At 33.5% G+C, this 13,792-nt stretch overlaps 1 protein-coding gene across 1 annotated transcript; it reads left to right on the forward strand.

Annotated features, from left to right (window-relative positions):
• Positions 1–3,586: 3,586 nt before the first annotated feature.
• Positions 3,587–4,818, forward strand: LOC127129130 (ethylene-responsive transcription factor LEP). Its single transcript, XM_051058424.1, has one exon. The coding sequence runs from the start codon at positions 3,609–3,611 to the stop codon at positions 4,509–4,511; it is 903 nt and encodes a 300-aa protein (XP_050914381.1). The 5' UTR covers positions 3,587–3,608; the 3' UTR covers positions 4,512–4,818.
• Positions 4,819–13,792: the final 8,974 nt, after the last annotated feature.

Genomic DNA, 13,792 nt, shown 5'->3' on the forward strand with positions numbered 1-13,792 from the left:
TCGACCACAAGCATAGTTGATTGTGGCATTTGAGGTTTGGACATTCAAACTTTTGATCACTCAATCAACTAATTACTCAAGATATGGTAATTGGTATACCAAGTCTTGAGATGCCCGATAAACTCTGTTAAGGTTGCTTACTCGGAAAGTAATCCAGAAAGTCTTTTGTTTCGACTATGCCAATGAGATCCACCTGCATACTCGAAGTTTAACATTTAGATGTATGTGGATCTTTTGAGGAGCATACCATTGGTGTAAACAAGTATTTTGTTTCGTTTGTCGATGAGTTTAGTCTAAAGTTGTGGATCTCTGTGATCAAGAGAAAATACGAAGTATTCAAAATCTTTAAGAGATTCAAGATGCTTGTCGAAAACCAGAGTGAGAAAAAAATCAAGGTTTTGCGAACAAATGGAGATGGCGAATACACATCCAAGATGTTTGAAGAGTTTTGTGTAGAACATGGTGTCGATCATGAGGTAACAACTTCTTACACACCTCAATATAAAATAGCATGAAGAAGAAACATAATCATGTTGGACATGGCGAGATGCATGCTGAAGCAAAAGAATTTACCAAAATCCTTATAGGGTGAAGTTGTTTCCACTACTATTTATATTCTGAACAAGTGCCTTACTAAGAAGTTGAAGAATAAGGTTCCTGAAGAAGTTTGGAGTGGAAAACAATCATCAGTGAATCATCTGAAGGTGTGTGGCTCTATTTGTTACAAGCATTTTCTTGATGCTAAAAGAAGGAAGCTTGATGACAAGAGTGAACCTATGATTATGGTAAGATATCATAAAACTGGTGCATATAGATTGTTCAACCCAATTAATCAGAAGATCATGATGAGTCGAGATATTTTGATTGATGAAAATTCTGCATGGGATTGGAATTCTAGTGACGCAATTGGCAAGCCATTGATGAAATATGATTTCGAAGAAGCAAGTAATGATGTCGAAGTTGAAGATAATGTCGATATTCCAATCAAAGTCGAAGTAGATGTTGACATGCCCGGCACAGTCAAAGTCGAAGATGGTGTACCAAGCATAAGCCAGAGACCTCCAAGAACTAGAGTTCGTCCAACAAGACTTCAAGATTACGAAGTGACTGGTGATGACGAAGTCACACCAGATGGAGAATTAGTTAATTTTGCTTTACTTGTAGGTGCTGAATCAATCAACTATAGCTAAGCCTTACACAATAAATAGTGGAAGTCAGCAATGTTCGAAGAGTTACAAGCAATCGAAAGATACAACACATCAGAGTTAGTTGAATTGTCAACACATACAAAAGCTATCAAAGTAAAATGGGTGTTCAAGTTGAAACACAATGTTGATGGGTCGATAGCAAGACATAAGGCGAGATTGGTAGCTCGAGGTTTTCTTTAGAGAGCAGGAGTCGACTCTAAAGTTTGCGCACCAGTAGCAAGTTTGGAGATTGTTCGACTAGTAGTCACCTTGGCATGTAAGCAAGGCTGGTCAACATTTCATTTAGATGTGAAATCAGCATTTTTGAATGGTCCCTTAAATGAAGAAGTCTACGTCACACAACCTCTTGGATTTGGATTCAGGAGAAAGCAAGGAAAGTATACAAATACGACATCAAGCAGGCACCTAAGGCATGGAACAAGAAGATCGACTCATACTTAGTCGAATTAGGATTCGTCAAATGTAAATCTGAACATGGGGTCTATGTTCAGGTTGTGGCACAAGATATAACAACCATCTGCTAATATGTCGATGACTTGCTGGTAACTGGGAATAGCTTGGAGAACTTATCGAAGTTCAAAGAACTGATGATGAGGGAATTTGAAATGTCGGATATGGGAAACTTGTCTTATTAGGCATAAATATTCAAATGTCAAAGGAAGGTATGATACTACATCAAAGAAAGTATGTCAAAGAGATACTAAAGAGATTCATGATGGATGATCTGACTCCTGCATCTTCACCTGTCGAACCAAATTTGAAGTTGGAGAAGCATGGAGAGGAAGACAAAGTCGATAAAATTTTGTTTAAACAAATTGTCGGTCTCTAAGATATGTGTGCAACAGTCAATCTGATATAGGTTTCTCAGTCGAATTAGTGAGCAAATACATGAGTGAACGAACGGTGTCACACATGAAGGCTGCAAGAAGAATCCTGAGATACTTAAAAGGATCAATAAACAATGGAATTCTATTTCAACGAGACTCTGAAAGCAAAGAATCTATGGTTGCTTGTTATTCATATGCTGATTGGTGTGGGTATAATGAAGATTAAAGAAGCACAACCGGTTATTTCTTTTAAGTATTTGGTGTCCCAATCTCATGGTGCTCGAGAAAGCAACTTATGGTGGCATTGTCATCGTGCGAGGCTGAATATATAGTAGGATCATATGTTGCGTGTCAAACAGTTTAGATCAGATCTATGCTTGAAGAGATTGAGGTCGAAGTGAAGAAACCTATGGTGCTGCAGATCGACTATAAGTCAGTCATAAATTTTGCGAAGAATGCAATTTTTTATGGAAGAAGTAAGCACATTGAGGCGAGATTTCATTTTCTTAGGGAGAAGGTAAATCAAGGTAAACTTGAAGTGAGACATTGCTCAAGTGAAGCATAGTTGGCCGATATTTTCACAAAATGATTGAAGATCGACAAATTCTTAAATTTGAGAAAGCAATTAGGAATAGTTCAGATCGACTATGATTAGGATATGTTCGACAATTTGGATTATAAGGGGGTATGTTGAGATATAATATAATTCAAGTTGTGTGTGGCCCAAACCCAATAGGATTTAGGGTTATTATATTTATTACTTAGTAGTTAAGTCACTTAGGTGTATATAAATAGATACTTTATAATTTAGTAGTATATATATTATTCAAAAATACAATCCTTATTTCTTTATTCTCTCTATTCCTCTCCTTACTAAAAGTGTCTTACATACTAACAATTTTATTTTTAAAAAATAAATATTTTTATTAAAAAGTTTAATTTTATTAAATGATGATGGTAGGACGGAATATCCAAATCTAATCCAAAGATGAATTTTAATTTATTTCTCCATTCCGTTAAAGATCGAGACAAGAACCTGAATTATTTGGAATTTAAATTTATATTTAAGACGTAAAAACGCTCTTCGACCTACACTATTGTTATGCTTAATAAGAATTTATTACAATATAATTATTTATTTTTAGACATCCTTTCACCTATCATATGAAACTATCTCTCATGCAATAATTATAAGTAAAAAATAAATTTTTGGGTAATAAAATATTTCAAGAGTCAGTGATGGATTCTGTTGCTCAGTGTATTAATTCTCCCCTTTTTGATTAGATTAGATTACTCAATTATTATGAGACCAGTGAAGCATATTATTATAAGAAAGCTTACATTATACACATTATACATATCTTTGGATAAAGTTACACAAAGCACGTGTCAACACTCTTCCATAGAAGCAAAGGCTAAATATGGAAAAACAAAAAAAACAAGGGTAAAAAGGAGAATTCAAACAACCGGAGTCTCATTTATTTAAACCATGGATTCACATGCAAAACGAAACAGAAACGAAACAACACAAAACAGTTACAAAAAAAAACTCTTGCATTACTTTGCATTTACAATGAGTTCTACGAAAGCAAAGAAGAAGCAAACGACAGGAACAACCAGCGAAACGACAACAACAACTACAACGACACAAGAACAGCAACAAACGGCATGGGGAGGAAGATACCTCGGAGTTCGAAGAAGACCATGGGGACGATACGCCGCTGAGATTCGCGATCCTTCGACGAAAGAAAGACACTGGTTAGGAACATTCGACACTGCTGAAGAAGCTGCTTTGGCTTACGATAGAGCCGCACGTGGCATGCGTGGGTCACGTGCTAGAACCAATTTTGTTTACGCCGATACACCTCCCGGTTCTTCTGTTACTCCAATCCTCTCCCCCGACCAACAACAACGACAAGAACAAGCTTTTCATGAACTTTCGTTTGTTCTTCAACATGAACCGTTTCCGGTTCAACATAACCCGGTTCCGTCTCTCGACTCGGTTTCTTTCGTAACATCCTCCGGTAATTACGGTTACGGTTATGGTGAGGAAAATAATAATAATAATAATAATAGTTATTTTAATAGTATTAATTTTAATAAATATAACCTTCCTCCTCAAGCTCCTCTTGCTACATTGGAAGCTAGTATTAATAATAATGAAAATTCCCATTTTAACCAACAAGTATTTTTTGATGATGTTGTTGTTAGTAGTAGCAACGTTAATTTTAACAACAACAACAACATTGAACTTCCTCCTTTGCCACCGGATATTACTAGCTCCGCGTGTTATGATCCGGCGTTCAACGGCGATGATAATGATCATGGGTATTATTATTCATCATGGGAGCAGAATGTTGGAGGTGATTGTTATAATAATCAAATGCTGGGTACAAATATTGGAGGTGCAGAGAGTAATGTTGTGGCGGGCTCTATTGATGGTTTTGATTTTGGAGGCTCTTCTTTTTTCTTCTGAATTATATAGATATTAATATATTATCATGTATCTTTTATTTCATGTTTTTGTTTTGTTTTGTGTGAGTGATGGTTTGTATTGTTGTTTTCGTTTGTGCATGTAATGGAATGTGTAAAGTTAGTGTTTGTGGACATGAGAATGGGAAATTGTCTTAGGTTAGAGGCATGAGAATATGTTGTTGTTTAATTTGTGTAATAGTGTGTGTAAAGTGTTTACATTTGGGTGAGTTTTGTGTTGCGGCGCTTTTGGAGACAAGTGTAAGGGGTGCGAATAGCAATGAATCAAATAGTTAATACAATGCTGTTGATTTTGTTACTTGTAAAATACTACTAGTAGTAGTGTTCTGTGTCTTTTTTGGTCAAAAGTGTTTCTTGTCTCCTTTTTGGTCAATAGTATTTTCTCTCTTGGGATGGTTTAATTATTTAAAATGTATTTTTAAATTATAAATGTTACAAATTTAGTGGTTTGTCTTAATATATTTCTCTAACTTATGTTAAGGGTGGGAAAAGTACACATATGTATTTTGTCAGTATAAACTGGCCTGGCCTAAATACAAAAGCCACACTCACTGCAAAGAGAAAGCCCAAAGAAATAGCAAAGTTTTTGAAAGAGAAATTGAACTTCATACCCTCTTTTTGGCTCTATACCTTATAAAATATGTTAATCTTAAAATTTCTCCAACATTTCTAAACATAACATCCTTCAAAATTAATATTTTCAATACATGATCAAGCCACTGAAACACACAAATAAGATTTTCTTTTATTTTTCTAAAAACTTTGTTCTGAATTGAATACTCAAATATAAAATTTTCTCCTTCAATATTTTCAGTTTGAATATTCAAATATAATGTTTTTTCTTTCAATGTTTCTAGAAGTCTTATAATAACACACTTACGAGGTGAAGGAGGAGCATGTTGTGCCACAACATGAGTTCTTTATATTGTTGCTCTATAGGGAGCAATTTGTTGAAAGTATATCATTCGAGATATGCATGATAATGTGATGGGTTATGAATGGTGATTATCTTTCTTAAATTTGAAATTTAAAATAATTTTCCTTCCACATCCCAATCTTTATTGAAAATGAAGAATTCAAATTCAAATTCGTTTCAAAAAAGGTTAGAGTTGATTTCGAGTATTCCCAACACATCACAATTTATTTAATAAAATCATTTTTTTAATTAAAAAAATCATTTTTCCAAAATAAAATTACATTATTAAAATGTAAAAAATTTCAAAAAAATCATAAATTTCAAATATTTTAAATTATAAATATAAATCAAAATATTAAAATATTAACTACAATTTAATATTCTAAATCATTAAAAACAAATGATAAAGTATATAGTAAAATAAGCCGAACAAGTTCAACGTGGGTACTAGTGTCACATTACTCGACCTGTCACCATATTTTAGAATATAAAAAATTCAAATCCGAACTCAAATTCAAAACGAATTTTCCTCGTCAAGTTTGGGGCAATTTCGAGTGGATAAATGCAGGTATGTGTTATGTTGTCATGCCTACTTGGAGAGGTAAATTGATGTTTATTTATTTATTTTGTTTCAGTCGGCTTAAAATAGTCCCACATTATTTGAGAATCAAGATTAAAAGTAGTTTATATATAATACTCATACTTTTCAAACTATCGGGACGTCTTTTCTAAAGGACAAAATTGTGATGTTCTTACACCTAAAACGGACAATACCTTGTAGTCTTGATGGCGTAGACTTGAGATCGAACAAAATATTGGTGTCATATGTTGTAATTCGAAGTCCTGTGACTTATTTGCTTAGGTATTTAAGTAGATGCTTATTTATTTGTTTAGCTGTCTTATTAGTTCATAATCTAACTAATTGTATAGACAAGTGTATATTTAATAAATATTTACTCAATTATTTGTCCCATTTTTCTATTTACTTAGATGTTTAGTTAATAATTAGTATTTTTTTAAAAATTTAGTCAAATGTTTAATTATCTTTTATTTATGTTTTTTTATCTTATTTTATATGTATTTTTGTTTAGAGTTGGATTATTCCAACCGGTTTGAACTTCACGACATTTCATAGTTTAGTTTAGAATTAGTTTTTTTTAGAGAGATGGGGTTGAAGGACTAGTTCATTTCACATCATATTCGGTGAATTGCACTACAAGAAAAACTGATATTAACTATGACAAAATCCGTAACTAATTTGAAGTTAATCTTTATCAAATAGAGTAAGTTGGAGATTAACTACTAGCATGGATTGGGTGACTAATTATTTAGTTAAAAAATTTCTAGCAAATTTCCAGCTAATATTTTAAACTTCCTAGCTAAAGCACAACTGAATTGTAGCAAAATATCATTCTTTAGTTTAAGTTTCCAAACTAAACAACCACAACATGGCTACAATATTGTCGCAGCAAATCTGAAGCTAAATACAATTAGTTCATATTTTTTATAACCACTAATTTAAAGAAACAAAATTAATTTAAAAAATTAATAATATAATTTTTTTCATTTAAAAAATTATACTTAATTACTATAACCAAAACAAAACGAAAAAGAGATTTCATATTTTATATATCTTCATCTTGTATGACTAATCCACTAATCATTAAATTAATTAAAAAACAATCTATACTATAATTAACAATTAACAATATAGAAAAAAATACAATTTTATAAATTGCATTTACTGTAATTACATCTAAGTTACACATATATAAATTGAGAAAATTTGTTTATTTATAATTACTAATAATCGAAGAGTTTGTCATTTCTTTAAGGTTTGAAAGAGGCTTTAAAGCTTCCACAACTTCACTCATTAGGAGTCTGACTTTTGGATCTCTTCTTAGAAAGTGTGCGGCTAGTTGAGAAACTTTCGTGAGTTCCTCCGAGGGTCAATTAACTAATAGAACCTTCTTCTTTCTCCTAGATGTGGCTGACCCCATTTGACAAGGTTATACTCGCCCTTGGGACGGTGTTTGTCCATAAACCTTCTCCCTGTCAACAAAATCATAGTAGAGTGAAGAAGAATGCACACATAATGTAGATAAATGGCTCAGTTTCTTCCATATCCACAAGGTAACCATTAACCATGACGTTGAAGGAGTCCATCTCGGACAAGTCAAGATCGGGATAGAGATATAAGGCTTGAGCTTTTGCCCTATCAAAGGCAGTATCACCTACGTCAAGGACGTCAATTTGGGATTTCTGCAAAGAGCTTTGCAACTGGACATTTGAACCCTGAAGTGATTTCATTTTCTCGGACGGTTGGCTAATAGTGGATTTTAACTCTTGATTCATAACCTCCAATTTCTCCATCTTGGTTTTATCATTCAATAACTGTTTCTCCAGGTTGGATACTCTAACCGCTTGCGCAGTTTGCTGCTCCTTCAGCTGTTTGATTTCTTGGTTCAATTTGATCGCGTTCTGTTCGCAATCATCCCCTACTTCAAATAGCCCGTGAGTTAAAACAACACATCTCATCAGATAAGAACTTATGTTTTAGGTTAGCTTCTATCGCCATATGGTCTTTACCTTGTTTACGTCTTCATTGGAATTCAGATGATCGTAAAGGAACTTCAATCCGTCAAAACTATTGCTCAAGAACTTGAATTCATTGGATGATCTGGTTTGGTCGCTCCCACCAGTTTCGCACATCAAAGATGAAATTTCCCAATCAGCCCTACAGACTTGGTTACTCATAAAAGTTTTCATCTTCTTTGGAGACCTCGAAAAAAAATCCTCGATGGCGAAAGAGTTAAAGGTAGGGATTCTGAGACATTGGTAATTGCTTTGTTTGGGATTATATTTCTTTTCTTCAGTAACTAGGTTTCTAAACCGTACAAGTCTAATTTATCATCATTTTGGTCGACTACTCTCCTCGTCGCCCGGGTTTCCAGCATCAGTCTTTTCTGCTCTTTCATAGAGATGTCAGTCATTATTCTTGAAGGCAAAGTGAGAAAAGAAGTTAGCAGAATACATGATTGTATCCCAAGTGGTATGTAAAGAGAATAAATAGTCATTATCCAAGAAAGAAATATTTTCCTCTTCGGGTAGAGACAATAGATCCCGAACCTTCATCATATGGAAGGAATCTAAGATGGCCAAAGATCTAACCTCATGGTCGTTTAATTTATCAAAATCAAACCCGGATACTGAAAGAGGATTTCCTGTCCAATAGATAGGAAAATGATAATACCTGTCTAATGCATATATTACTTGAGGACATCTTAGTCCACACCTTATTCGTAGAAATCGATCATTGAAACCTTTATAGTTTGTTGTGTAGGCTTGGAGAAAACTCTTACCGGGAAGACCATTAAGGGTCACCCATCCACCCTTTTCAACACCTTTGATTTCAAAAAAGGAGAAAAATAAGTTTATGGTGGGATCTATATGTATAGCTTCGCAGACTATTCCAAAAGCCCTGATAAACCCCTAACTATTAGGACGAAGTTGAGAAGGGGAGGCATTTAAGGGTTTTAGTAGATCAGGTTCAAAATTGGTAAAGGGAAGATGGATATTAAAATCTTCCAATACCCCGACATAGAAATAATAATATTCATCTTTAACTCCTCTACGACGAGCTATGCAAACATATTCCCCTGGAATACAAGCCTCCAAAATAACACTATCTTCATTCTCAATAGAAGATATGTTCTTCAAAGACCGAAGTTTAGTTATCACCATCTCATCTATAGAGTTGTGATTGTAACTCCTTACTTCTTCATCAAATGACTACTTAATCTCCATCAGCACCTTAACGGATGAACCTGAAGAAGAAGAGTCAGAATCAGAATCGCTAAAAGAGGCGGAAATATCGCCGTAAGCCTCCTTTACAATACGATCAAAGTTAGCCCGGGTTAAAGTATCTCTACATCCTCTCACATAAAAATCCCGAAGATATTTTATTTCGCGGGCACTCAAAGTTCTTAATATTTTGGTGTTCTCGTCACATGCATCAATAATAGTCATTGAATAAAATAATATGGAATCGAAAAGAAAATGTACCTGGTCTTGAAGAACGAACGAGAACTCTGAAAATTGCTTAGAAGAGAGAAAGACTTTTTCCAACGAATGATAAACCAAGATAAGAAGAGGTGGTTTTAATTAGGGATAAGACTTCTTAAATGAATTTAAACGGTATGAAATGCTTCAGGTCATTGAGAGGGAGAAAATTCCCATAAAAATCACCATTACTAAGGAAGAAGAAAATATGATAATACATTGTCATGATTGAGGACACGTCACCATAAACAAACATCACGTCGTGAGTGTATCGGGGAGAATTTTAAACTAAATTTTCCGGGCTTCTTTTTTTCGAGCACTTCAACCTTTTAACTCTCATGCTCGGGGGACTTATGTACATCCCGAAAAATTAGTTGACCAACCAAGGTATGAGATCGACGAAGCCTATTTAGACATGTGAGTTCTTTAAGGCCGAGTTGACATGGTGGCCGAGTATGGTAAGGTTAGCAAATGGGATAGTCAGGCTGTCATCCACCAGATCCGAATCCAGTTAGAATATCCGAGTAAACAAGGTGGATCCAACCTCCCAAAAGCTGAGAATGATCCAATAAGTACAAGTAGGATATGATGACAAGGTCAAGATGCCATTTGAAGAGTCATTGGAAACAATTATAGGGTGATACATTAGGTAGCGAGTTATTGTTAGTGAAGAGGCGGACGTTACATGACAATTATAAGGGCGACATGCACTATTGATAGGTGAAGTTATGAAGGATATGGAGAGTCAAGCAAAAGGGGGGAGAGACGGAGATGGAGGCCTATAAATAAGAGGATATTTGGAAGTAAAAAAAAAAAGACAAATAGACATAACAAACACCCCAACTATTCATTTTAGGCTCTCCTTGACTTAAAACAAGAAAGTCAATCTTGTAGTGGTTTTTAACCAGAACAAATTATATTATCGATTTCTTGTTAAATGAAGAGGAAAGTTGAATAGAAAAGGCTTGAACAATCAGTTTGAAGTCAATGTCCTTGAAAATAGAGGAAGGAGCACTACAAGAAAAACTGCTATTAGCTATGATAAAATCCGCAACTAATTTGAAGTTAATCTCTATCAAATAGAATTAGTTAGAGATTAGTTGGGGATTAACTACTACGTAGGTCGTAGCATGGATTGGATGGCTAATTTCTAGCAAATTTCCGGCTAATATTTTAAACTTCCTAGCTAAACCACAACTGAGTTGTAGCAAAATTTTAGTCTAGTTTATGTTTCCTAACTAAACAACCACAATATGGCTACAATATCGCCGCAGCAAATCTGAAGCTAAATACGATTAGTTCAGATTTTTTATAACCATGATTTAAAGAAACAAAATTAATTTTAAAAAATTAATAATATAGTTTTTTCAAAGTATACTTAATTACTATAACCAAAACACAATGAAAAAGAAATTTCATATTTTATATATCTTCATCTTGTACGACTAATACAGTAATCATTAAATTAACTAAAAAGCAATTTATAATAACATTAACAATTAAGAATAAGAAAAAAAGCAATTTTATAAATTGCATTTCCTGTAACTAGATCAGTTACACATATATAAACTGAGAAAGTTTTGTTTATTTATAATTACTAAATAATTGAAGAGCTTGTCATTTCTTTAAGGTTTGAAAGAGGCTTTGAAGTTTCCACAACTTCACTCATTAGGTTTGAAGAGCTTGTCATTTCTATAGTCAAAACTAGTAATGTAAACAGATCCAATTCAATGGGTCAAGCTCTCATAAAACAGATCCAATTCTTCAAATGTAAACGAATCTTTTTTCATCGCATCATGCCAATAGCAAAAAAATAAAATTGAAATGCGTGATTTCATAAATAATTTTCAAAACCAGCTCAAGAGAAAACTTACAGAGTAAGGGTACCCCTCCATGCTTAAATTGCTCCAAAAACAACTTAATGAAATAAAGGATGATGTTCCCACTCTCAGTACCATCTTTTTGTTGTGGCACCTACAATATAATAGAAATTAGTCTTTGAAACAAGTAATATATATATATATATATATATATATATATATATATATATATATATATATATATATATATATATATATATATATATATATATATATATATATATATATATATATGTGCAACTTTTTTAATAAGTAAATAATTATAAAAAATTTAACGTTGTTAGTTTGTGTAATTTAAATTAATTAATTGTTTTTAAAGTCAGATTAACCAGGAAAACAATTGATAGCAAAAATATGGTAGCTAATCTTTGACTTTCTTGTAGTGAAGTAAGATTAATAAATAAAAAGATGACCATGAAGAATTGGAGTTCCAATTCTTGAATATTTAAGTGCTGATTCCTAAAGAGATATCAACAAGTTGGATCTTTTCATCCATACGAGATTGACCTAGAGAAAAAAAGGAAGATGGAACCACCTAAACACTGGTCTTAAAAGATGTAAATGTTTTTGTTATAGGAGAAAACAATAATCTAAATTTTAATTTTGACGATTGAATTTGGATAATTGACTCATAAGCTTCACCTCATGAAAGATTTTTCTCATCATACTAGAAATAAGATTTGGTACTGTGAAGAGAAAAAAACATGTCACAAGTAAAAATGTTGGCATCGGTGAAGTGTCCTTAATTATAGAGAACAGAAATAAGCTTGATGAGGTATGACATGTACCAAACATGCATCTAATGTTAACAACAGGTGACAAAATATAATTTTCTGGCATATTTCATTGATAAACTTAACAACCTATAAATAGGCAAATACATAACTAAAGGTACCATGAAAATAGGCACTATCTAACATATTCAAAAATAAACTCCTATTGACTAGGTAAACTGAAACAAACTTACTGATACTCCTAAAAACTAGGACAACCCAAACGTGCAGATTATTAAATTTTCTTAACAATCCCTCCCTTAAACTGATGTTCCAGACACACATTCAGTTTAGTGAGAGTTAAGCTTTAAAACTCCATTCCTCAAATTGAAAACTTTGAAGTACAAACACTAAGTAGCCTCCTGAGCTTCTGAAATGCAAGAAAATTGAGAGGCTTGGTTAGAATATCAGCTATCTGGTCTTCACTTCTGCAGTAAGTAAGATTAATGACTCCATCATTTGTGAGATCCCTTAGAAAATGATACTTCACATCTATATGTTTGCTTCGACCATGTAAAACTGGATTTTTTTGAAAGCTTTATTGCTGAACTGTTGTCACAGTAAATCTGAGTAGGTCAATCCTCCTTAAAATGCAGCTCTTTAAGAATTTTCTTTAGCCATATAGCTTGACAAACACAAGCTGTTGCAGCAACAAATTCAGCTTCAGTGGATGATAATGTGACAATAGGTTGTTTCTTTGATGACCATGAAACAACTCATGTCCCCATCTTGAAAACATACCCAAATGTGCTTTTTTGATCATCCGAATCTCCTGCATAATCACTATCCGTAAACCCAAACAGATCTGACTTTTCTCCACTTTTGTAGAACAACCCATTGTCCTTAGTTCCTTGCAAATAACAAAAAATTCTTTTTGCAGCCAAGAGATGAATCTCTGTGGGACATCCCATGTACCTGCTAATCACACTTACAACATGCATTATAAAGGGTCTTGTTGTTGTCAAATACATTAAACTCCCCACTATTTGTTTGTAAATAGTGTCATCAACCTTCTTTCCGCCATCATCTTTGTTTAACTTCATACCAAACTCAGATGGAGTATTTACAGGATTACAATCCTTCATTTGAAACTTGTTCAAGATTTCCCGCACATACTTCTTTTGAGAAATGAAAATTCTAGTAGAAGATTGCACCACTTCAATGCCAAGAAAGTAATGCATCATGCCAAGATCAGACATCTCAAATTCAGCCATCATGGATTTCTTAAAACTTCCAAACATGGCTGTATTATTTCCAATGTAGATCAAATCATCTACATATAAGCAAACAATGAGCATTTTTCCTCCATCTTCAGTCTTTGTAAAAAGTGTATGTTCATAAGGACATTTTTGAAATCCTTCCTTCAAAAAATAAGTTTCTATACGATTATACCAAGCTCGTGGAGCTTGTTTTAACCCATATAGAGCTTTCTTTAACTTATACACTTTGTGCTCATTGCCAAGCTTTACATAACCAGGAGGTTGATCGATAAATACCTCTTCTCGTAAATCTCCATGGAGGAATGCTGATTTCACGTCCAACTGGAAGATATGCCATGAGTTTTGAGCTGCCATAGCAATCACCAATCTGATTGTATCATGCCTTGCAACATGAGCAAAGACTTCTTTATAAT

This window comes from Lathyrus oleraceus, chromosome 3, assembly GCF_024323335.1.
Source record: "Lathyrus oleraceus cultivar Zhongwan6 chromosome 3, CAAS_Psat_ZW6_1.0, whole genome shotgun sequence".
NCBI classification, from domain to species: Eukaryota; Viridiplantae; Streptophyta; class Magnoliopsida; order Fabales; family Fabaceae; genus Lathyrus; species Lathyrus oleraceus.

Coding starts and splice junctions, on each gene's coding strand:
- LOC127129130 (XM_051058424.1), top strand. CDS start 3,609: ATGAGTTCTACGAAAGCAAAGAAGAAGCAAACGACAGGAACAACCAGC.